Source organism: Aythya marila (genome assembly GCF_965140915.1).
Source record: "Aythya marila genome assembly, chromosome: 3".
In the NCBI taxonomy this organism is placed as follows: Eukaryota; Metazoa; Chordata; class Aves; order Anseriformes; family Anatidae; genus Aythya; species Aythya marila.
In genome coordinates, this window is record NC_139044.1 from 60,981,969 (window position 1) to 60,992,450 (window position 10,482).

The window sequence follows — 10,482 nt, forward strand, 5'->3', positions numbered from 1 at the left end:
TACATATAATCTCTAAAGGGGACACTTCAGAGATCACCCAGAGTTACATGAACCCATTGGGTCATGACAATAGCAAAGTACCGGTGTTCTCATACAACATTTCAGGGATGCCTTGTGAATGTGTTGCTAACATTCTTTACTGTGGACCAACACTCAACCAGTTCCCATATCCCTCAGATAATGGGAGTAACCAGTCCCAGCACCAAAGCAGGAAAAAACTGGGAGATACGTACTAGACATGAAAATATAATCTCCTCCACATCATGAAATTCAAGATGACTGGACCTGTCACTACTACAGGTTTCAACTGCAAGGCTTTTTTTTTTTTTTTTTTTGAAATTGCATCAGAATGCTGATGAACAGTCTGTTTATATCTGGAGTGAGGAATTTTTCATGTTTCCCTGCTTCATTATCTTACCTAACCAGTCCAGTATTAATTCTTCAAGTGATAGCGAGTCCTTTGTCTTACTGCCTCCTGAACTACCATTTTAATTTTGAATGAACTATTGATTTTAATTTTAGGTCAGTACTGATTTTGGTCTTGAATCAAAACTCACCTGAATTCATGACAATTAGAATTTACACAACCAGAATTTACCTTTCTTGAAGTTGTATGTCTGATCTGGTCAGTCTTAATGCTTAGTGTCTGAAAGACTGAAAATTGAAATATGGCTTATGTATTTTGAGTTATGTAATAACCTTTACAATGGCTAAAAATGCTCTACTATTACACTTCTGCTACCAGTTTCTGTCAGTGTGGCTTGTGCTCTTCAGCATGAACCTTCTTTCCATCCTAGAGGTTGTCATTTCCTTGCAGTGATCATGAAATCCTCCAAAACCTAAGGCTGTACTGTCGTTGGTATCGCCTCATCTGGTACTGAGGGTGAGTGGAAGAATTGTCCAGAGGAAAATGATCTGAGATAACAGTACAGAAAGTGAGGCGGCTGCATTTATTAAATCTCATTCCAATTATCCTTAGAGATTTAAACCTTGATGTCAAGAATGAAGTTATTGAATTTTTCATAGATTTAAATGTAGCAGGCAGACTTCTGAAGTACAGTCCACTGAAGAGATGTTCAAGGACACAACCATCACTATTTGGAGAATATCAAGGTGGATAAAGGGCAGGCTAGAATTTAAATAGCCAGCACGGAACTATTTTGGGTAATCAGAGCGCTGCTACCAGAAGTCAAATGATACCAACAGCATCACTTAAAAAAAAAAAAAAAAAAAAAAAGTGTTTTCATCCTGGGTATATGCAAAGCAGCCACCTGGAACTTCTACCCTTTCATCAGACAGTGTGCCCTCGTAGAAGCATCCTGGATGGGTGCTGCATTCAGCAGAATTGTGCTGAGATGTTGTTTGCATGAAGGATTCTGAGACTCAGCTCCAGGTAATTAACAAAGCATCAAGTACAGATCAGAGTCACCCCCAGTGTGAACGCACACGTGGGCTAATGCTTGAAGATGACTAAGAAGGTTACTTCCCTAGTAACTGAAGTGATTTGAGATGGATAGTCCTCATGTACGTTCACCTCCTGCCTTCATCCTTCTTGGCCAGAGCGAGGTTGAGAAGAAATAAAGGTCTTTGGCAGATTGACTTACTCAAGAATTGGCAAAGGGTAGGATAGTAGGATTATGAGTGCTTTGATTAAGGCAGATGTTCATTGCTTTGTGTTCTGGAAGTCTTCCAGTCAGCCAAAACGTGACATGCATGTGGACTGTCCACATGGAGAACTTCTTACTTACAAAACTGTGCTCACAGCTAGTGCGCTCTTGTGTGCTACTAATCTCAGGATTACCTCTTCTCTTTTTTTTGTGTGTGTATGCTATAAGCATTACCTGTAATAAAAGCTCATAGTAGTTCTTGTGGACTTGCTGTAGAAACACTTGGTAGTATGACCTGAGACAGCAACTGTGGCATGCAAGGGAATAATGGGGAAACTCTCCCAAAAGGTTAGATTCCAGTATCACCGGGTTTGACAGAGTTCCCAGGTCAGAGTACCATCCATCAGATGTCACCTGCTTGTTTTTTTTCTTCTCCTGTTAACTGGATATTTTAAATGAATGTTTCACGTGGCTTGTACAAACAAGTTTGTGAATTTCAATGAACAGTGCTCAGAAACAGCATTTAATAATTCTTCAAAGAATGATGCTATCATTAAACTGTCATTCTTATTAAATACTTCAAGTTCTGTACTCACAGAGATTAACTGCCTTGACCTGTAAAGATGTAAAGCAGAGTATTTTTATAAAGTTATATTTGTTACAGTAAACTAGCAATTTGTCTGCACTAACTTTTAAACAAGACAACATACTATAAAACACATTTATAAAATGCAAAAAATAAATCCAGGAACAAATAAAATCTTACACTTGAGGCTGTTCACCACCATGGACTTACTCCCTCAACCTTGGTCCTGTCTTTTGTCTTTAAATACACCACGTAATTCAGTTACGAAATAAATATAATTAAAACTTAACGTTTGACAGCTCACTCAAAACATAACTGTAATGATTATAATCAGTTGGATTAGAATAAAGACTTAAGAGCTAATATGTAGCTTTAACCCTAAGGTCTTCCTGTGTCTTGTTGAGGAGATAACAGAAAATGTTCTAATGATTACGTAAGGTAAGCTAACTGAAGCAGTAAACACTAAAGGGAAGGATTACTGAGGATTAGTAGATAGAACAAAGTCTCTAAAATATTAAGTGTAGTAATTAAATCAGAATGAAATGTCCTGCGCTACCAACCTAGCTTAAAGTCTCCATGGTCTTCCTGTATTGTGTTACAGAAATAAGGTAAAATGTTCCAGTGTTATTCCAAGCAGACTAGCTGACCGTAAACACTGTGGGTGAAGGGATTACGGGTCCTACCTGGTAGGAGGAAGAGCAAAGCGAAGCCTATCAGCTGTAATTAATCAGTAGGTCAGGTGTGGGTTGACAAGAGTGTGAACATTTGTAATAAGGCACCTGAAAGGACACTGAAAGAACATCTCTGCTGTTTAAAACAGAAATGCACTATAATAAACATGAAAATGGCTACCATCTATCAATTGTCTGTTGTGTGCTACGTAGTCTTACTTTGTTTCCATGTGGATAAAAAACTGGCTGTATCTTCAAGAACTGGCTATATCTTCATCGACAGAGAGAAGGGAAGAAAGAAGTCTTACTTGATTGAATGTTCTTACGCATCAGTGAGCCCTGGATGATCATTTGTCATGTTGCACAAGAATCCTGAACAAATAACTACCAAGTTGGTTGAGATAATTCAACCAGATATCTTCATGCGTAAAAATAATGAAGGGGTGTAACAGGCCTGCCCTTTGCAAAAGGCAGTATTTCCTGCCCTAAAATTCTGTGCACTAAAATGATTAAAAAAAAAAATGGTTGACCTAATTTTGATTGTAAGATAGTCTTTCGGTAATATCCTGTATGAGCAGCTAGAAGAAGGAGAAATCATGAGATAAAATGAAAGACAGTCATGAATCAAAAGCTAACTAGGATGGGAAGAAGTAAAGAATAAAAGATGGATCGTTTTTCCTTTCAGTAAACATCATGTTCAATATACTAAAATTTCAAATACTAGACTGAATTAATCAATGTTACAGATGCTGAAATTATTTAATTATTTCATCAAGACCAAACAGGACATTGGAAATCAAGAGAATATAATAAATCAGGTGAATGGGCTACACGATGCAAGTGAAATTCAATGCAAGTAAATTCAGGAGAATATAATGAATGTTTCTACCAATATGTATCAAAAAATAAGCATTGCAAATGCCCAGAAGGTTTCAGGAAGGGGTGATGCAAATCCTCAAAGGCTGGAAAAAATCCCATTTAGTAAAGACCAAGAGTTTACCCTAACACTGGGAGAATATCATGAATTTTTCACAAAAGAATGGTACAGAGGAGGTATTTAGGGAAAGCATGTGTTTATTGTTTAAAATGCTGTTTCATTAAATTAAGATATGGGAAATTGAAAAAAAAAAATCATGCAGTACATAACTGGCTTGTGGAAACAGTTGTCACAGGGTAGTGGTTGATGTCAAAAGGATTAAATAAAACTGATTGTGTATATCTAGATTAAATAATTAGCTTTAAATATTTTGGAAGTAGTAGTATATCTCATGCTTCAGAGCTCGAGTAATTTTGATCTTGAAGACCTTGATGGCACCTGAGCTGTATTCATAAAGAGTTGGAACAACCCGTGCTCTGTGCTCTCCTTTTCTGTAGGATTCATAAGCCTTCCACTGACGCACTTAGCTTTGGATTGTATGAGCAGCACACTGGAGTTTTAACTCTGGTAACAGAGCATCTACATGATATAGTTGAATGAAATCGAGCCCTTCGTGTCTCTTTGAATTTTAACCTATATACAGTCAAATGTATGCATCCAAGACATGCCTCTTTTTGTAAAAAACCTGACTGAAAAAAAGAGAATTTGACTGCACTGTGTAAGTGCTTAACATGCAGTATTTAACAGCATTTCAGAGAATTTCAGATAATTTGTCACCTTCATCCTTCTATCAAGGTCTTTAAAAAGCAACTTTTAGCAATGGCATGGCAGAAAAGCATGAAGATGGATGTGAGAGCTGGGACTTTCTGTTGTCTTTCTGTAGAGCTATAATTAAATGGTACCTAATCATTTTAATTTTTAAATGCTTCCTAAATCTGTTTTGTGTGCAGCTGTTTACCAAGAAATTAGAATGAATTAGAACCTGCAGGTAGATAAAAAGTCTGCTGTAGCAGGGAGTCCTTGTAATAAATAAACAAGTACAGTTCTCAGATTTTCTATCGTCTGTGCTTCGTACCTTTTGTACCTGTTATGATTTGCATAGAATTTCTGGGCTAACCACAAATGAGTAAATGTGATTTGTTAATTCTGTAATCTGCTATGAAACGTGTATGTAACATTTTGGCTTGTTTTTCTTTGAAGTGAATGAATTTTTAGTGTTTGAAGGCCCTGTCCTGCTGGATATGCGTATTAAGCACCTAATGAAAACAAAGCAATTAATGCAAGCTACTGCCCTGGCAAAACTGTGCTCTGATCATCCAGAAATTAGTGCAAAAGGCAATTTCAAGCAAACCTACCTGGTCTGTCTTTGTTCAGGATCACCAAATGAAAAGCTAATGGAAGAAGTAAGTAAAAAAAAAATAAAGAACTTTTTTTTTAGACTTCTTTCTTTAATAATAATAAACTCACTAGATATAGTTAGGCTGTTTTTTATGTAGAAGATGTTTAGTTTTAAAATATGATCTAACATACTTTGGGTGTTCTGCTTTTCTTTGTGTTTAAGGCACTTCTAAACTGATCAGAAATAATTCCTGACTGGAACGCTTGTGGAGGTGCAGTATTAGGTCACTAGAAGGCATTTTGTGCCTCTGCCACAACGTTACGTTTAATTTTGCATAGAGTGTTTTAAATCTGTACCTCAGTTCCTTTTCCTGAAGTGGAGATAATGATTTTTCTACTCTTACTGATTTAACTGTAACTTTCTGCATAATATCTAGCACGTAGAGTGGAGCCCTTTAGGTGCTACTGTACATTCTTCCTCTGAATTGAATGGTTTTGACCCATGTCAGGAAATCACAATTTACTTCTAATAGGAGGTGAAATTGCAGGTGAAATCAGATATTTGATCTGGTTCGAAATACAAAATTCTTCTCATTTTTAAATGCAAAAGTCAAAAAAGAGATGACAGCTTTGCTATTCTGCATTCTTTCAGGTGACATCTCCATTTCTCACTCAACCCCAAAATTTTACTGGAGCTTTTTTTTTTTTTTTTTTTCCTTCTTAAAGGAAAATAAAGGAAAACTAACTTCAGTTGTCAGGGTTTTTTGTCTGTCTGCATCTCTTTGCTGTTTTTTGTCTCTATCATCTTTTATGTTCGTAATAAGTATTAAGCATGTTGAAATTGGTCTTAAAGGGATGAAAATTATGCAATGATTAGAGTTGGAAGAGCTTCCTACCCGAGATATAGACTAAATTCTAAGATGACAGCATCTCCCTGGGCATGTTCTTCTGACGGAGGTAGGATCGGTCTTACACTCCCACCTCTGGCTGCAGGGGGCCATTTCAGAACAGGCTCAGTGATCCCAGCAGGAACTCCGTAGGAGAGGCTGTGACAGGACTGTACTTGTGTTAGCGTGCTAAACTTGGAATGTGTGACCCTGCAAACATGCTTCCTTCATTACTCAGCCCTGCCACGCTCCCAAAGCAGACTGGGCTCAGTCAGTGAATGAATCGTGAATCCCGTGTTTCTTAGCACACAGAAGAGTTAGAACTGAGGTATCCCAGATAACCTAATGCAGGTATTTCTTGGCTTGCTTAGCTTGGCTTGCTTAGCTTTGAAGCTTCAGTGGCAGCACTGTTTGCAGTATTACTAATTGTTTTGGGAAGTTCACGTATTACAAACAGAAGGCAGGTACACTATTAATGTGTCAAGGTGGGCTTCTGAACTGAAAGGGCTCGTAGCCCTTCCATAGCCTGAGAATGGTAGGAGAAAATGGAAATTCAAGGTAAATACAAAAAGCACAGATCACTTGGAAACGTTATGGAGCTTTTGATATCAATTCGGAATAGGCAGAAAAGTTGCATTTGCAATCATTTTCATCTTAAATTGCTAAAAAATGTGGAGAATTGTAATCTGCAGGACGTTGAAGTGCTTAGACTGACAGACTTAGTGGCTTGATCTGTACAGACTATTGCTGGAAGCTGGGTCCATATAAATCCAGAGAGGCTGGAAAAACGTATCAGAAAAAAAAAATCCTTTTATTTTTAAAACCAGCTTCATGTGTTCTTCCCTAAGCTTTTAACTGAGAGTCTCTGTCTGAGAGAGGGTGCTGAGTGAAGCAGACCTTCAGTCTGAATTGGTATGACAATTATGTTTATCCATCCTCTCTGAGGTTTTGAGAGAAACGGTTTTCTTTAGAAGATGAATTTGAGATTCTTAAGCCTAAGTTCAGTGAAGGGTTATTAGCAGATTTACAGTGTCAATTTAGAGGAAAAAAATGAGTTGCTGTACTCTTCAGAATGGTAGCTTAATTGCTGGGGAAATAGCTAGATAACCATCATGCCAAACCAAGCTGGGCTGTCACCCTATCCAAAGTACTAAAGTATCTTGTTATTTGGGTTGGGGCTTTTGTTTCTTGCTTTGGGATTTCTTCTGATTACTCAAAAGAGACTTTTGGTAGTGCTGTTGGAATGGCCAAGTTTAATTTCAGCTGCCAACATCGAAGAATAAATACCAGCATGTCCTGCCAGATGTGCTAATTGATGTAATCAAATCAGTCTGCTGAGAATCAAAATAGACAGTAGTAGTTACAACAACGATGCTGATTCATTATTGATGCAATTGCCTAGTACTACTGAGTGACTGGTTTTTGCTTTGTTGTGCTATGAAACTAAGTGCTTACATTGTGGCTTAAATTACATGGCGCAGACTGTAGTATTCCTGTAGGAAAGCATTTACTTGATCTGCTCCTTGCTGTATAGCTTCACTTTTCTTTTAGTCTTTGATTTTTAAAAAATACTGGAATGCTCACATTAAACTTCATTTATCGACCACCTGCTGTATTCAAACAGTAGTAACATCAGTGACTGGGTTAGAACTTCAGGTAATAGTAGTCTTTTTGTGTTAGGCTGCGATTTAATGTTCTAAATCTGCTTATTATTCCGCTTACCATATGCATGTAGTATGTAGGAAAAACTAATGCTGTACTTCAAAAAGTTTAAGTAACTGGGACATCAGACATACGACTAATGTCTTTGAGAAACAAGTTTGTATTCAATTCAGGAAAAAAAAAAAGTTTTTCTCTTAGCATAATGAATTTTGATGCTGTCTAGAAACACACTGATTTGCTTTCAAATGTATCTCAGTTTGATATTTAACTACCCACTAAGTTCTAAATTGTCTTTTTGTAAAGGTTTAGATTCATTTATGTCTGTAAATGAAACCACTTGCTTAGTCTTGGTCTTGTTTTCTTTCCTCACAGATTGCAGAAGTAGATTGCAAAGATGCTCTAGAAATGATCTGTAACCTAGAATCTGATGGAGATGAAAAAAGTGCTCTAATTTTATGTGCAGCATTTTTGTCTCGCCAACTGCAGCAAGGAGAGATGTACTGTGCCTGGTGAGTTTGAATATTGTTTTATGTCTAGTGCAACAACAAAAAATATTTCGCGAAGATAGAACTGATGCTTAAGCCATAGGTTAACATTCTTTATTTGATAAAATCTGAGCTAAACAGGAACGAGATAATGCTGTTGGAAAGTTTGAATTAAAAAAAAAAAAAAAGAAAGAAAAAAAAAAGCTTGGAGAGGAGAAGGCTTCAGGGCAGCTTAGAGCAACTTTACAATACCTGAAGGGGGCCCACAGGAGAGTGTTGAGGGACTCTGTCAGGGGGTGTAAGGATAGGACAAGGAGTAATGGTTTTAAACTAAAAGAGGGTAGGTTTAGATTAGATGTTAGGAAGAAATTTTTTTACTCAGAGGGTGGTGAGGCCCTAGCACAGGCTGCCCAGAGACTCTGTGGATGCCCCATCCCTGGAGTTGCTCAAGGCCAGGCTGGATGGGGCTTTGGGCAACCTGGGCTGGTGGGATGTGTCCCTGCCCATGCCAAGGGAGTTGGAATTAAACAACCTTTAAGGTCGCTTACGATCCAAACCAGTCTATGATTAAAAAAATTAGACTTTAAAAAAAAAAAAGATTTTGATCAGATTAGCTTCCATTATGGGAGGTTGAAGGCTGTACTGTGTGAGGAGGCATTAACAAATACTAGTAGCTGACTAATCATTTTTCTTGACAATAATCTTGTGTTGTAGAAATGAGGAATTTAATATCTGCAGGCAGCTAGTCAGCATTATGATGAATTTAACGCATAAATACTTTTCCCTTCTGTCCTTATTTCATAACACAATATTTCTTCCTCTGTCAAACTTCTGGAAAAGGAGGTGCTGTTCACTCTATAACTGGAGTAAGCAGCTAGATTAAAATATTTGTTGTTTAGGGCTTGCTTTCAGTGATGTGGGAACAAATAACTGGTCTTTGTTGGCAGATACTGGAGCTGCTAGTCTGAGCTCCCATCTGCTCGCAGCGTGGTTGTGCTTCCAAACCTGTACAGTTCCTGAAGGATTTGCTGTGCTCTGTTTGTGCACCTCTTTTCCATGTGCAGCAGCAGCAGAGCACCTGTGCATGCAGGATTTTGCATTAACAGATAATAATAAATATTTGTGGGTTACACCATTCTGTAGGATACTAAGCACTCCTTGGTATTTGCACCTAAGGAGGACCTGTTACTTAGGAAATGTTTAATGTCAGGGGTGAAGTAGTGCGTTAATGTAGATACAGTATTACTGTTTGTCTTTTCTGACTAATTTCTCACTAAAACAGAGTAAAATTCAGCTCTTAAAGCAGAGCAGATCAAGAAAAATGTTGGTACCACAGAGAAAAGCCATCCTCTTATAGCTATTAGTTATTACTAAGAATACAGAAGCATAAAATTCCAGTTAGTAAAGAATAAACTACTTTGCAAGATGTTTTTCAAGACAACATCATGAGTCTGCAAATTCTGTAGCATAATATGTGGCATTACTGCTTTTCTTCTGATCTGTTCTTCTGGAATTGAGCCATTGTGATAGTTTTGAAAGTTAAATATTAATCATGTGAGTATAAAAGCTTTTCTCTATATGATAAGGTGTGAATAAATTCATATTATTATTTTCCCAAACACAAAATAGATACTGTTCTCAACCTTGCATTTCTTCTGATCAGATTAGTGGTTGTGTTGCTGGCCTTGAAATATTGTTCTCTTGTTCTAGGGAACTGACTCTTTTCTGGAGTAAACTGCAGCAAAGGGTAGAGCCTTCTATTCAAGTGTATCTAGAGAGATGTCGTCAACTTTCTGTGTTAACTAAGACTGTTTATCACATTTTCTTCCTGATTAAAGTAATTAATTCAGAGGTAAGGACAATCCTGAAAGAATATTTTGATGGGACTTTAAATGGAACTGTAAGCAGGAAAATTAATGATAGCTGCTTTTAGACATGCAGTCTCTTTGTATAGAATCAGCTGTGGAGCAATCATAATTGGTTTTAGGAAAGACCATAGCAACCTCCTCGCGTAGGTAAACTCTAAGTTGATTCATTTTAAATCATTAGAACTCTTCGTTCCAGTGGAATGAAAAAAAAAAAAAAAAGGATAAACAAAGGATCTGGATGCCACAACTGAGATGAAATAAAATGTAAAGGTGAAGTTGTAGACTTCTGCAATTGTCTATGTCCGGTAATTTTTTTTTTTTTTGCCAGGTCCTAATATTCCCCTTCATTATTTTCCATATTTCAAATATTTTAAAAGATGGAGACTAAATGAAGGCTCTGTATTAATATATAAGAAAATCGTTGAAAGAGGAAAAAAAAAGTCAATCCCACAAAAGCCAAAGCCACAAAGAATACGGTTTGTTTTGATAAATGCAGTACTT

At 37.2% G+C, this 10,482-nt stretch overlaps 1 protein-coding gene across 2 annotated transcripts in view; it reads left to right on the forward strand.

The window, feature by feature from the left end:
- ZNF292 (zinc finger protein 292) overlaps nt 1-10,482 on the forward strand; it is a 58,466-nt gene that overhangs the window by 37,160 nt on the left and 10,824 nt on the right. Inside the window, exons 5-7 of one of the 2 annotated variants that reach the window (XM_082758331.1) lie at nt 4,942-5,144; nt 8,001-8,137; nt 9,824-9,965. In XM_082758331.1, coding sequence (XP_082614457.1) covers nt 4,942-5,144; nt 8,001-8,137; nt 9,824-9,965 — 482 coding nt within the window. Of the gene's footprint in view, nt 1-4,941; nt 5,145-8,000; nt 8,138-9,823; nt 9,966-10,482 lie in introns of those variants that run through there. The other variant, XM_082758332.1, reaches the window with a different exon arrangement.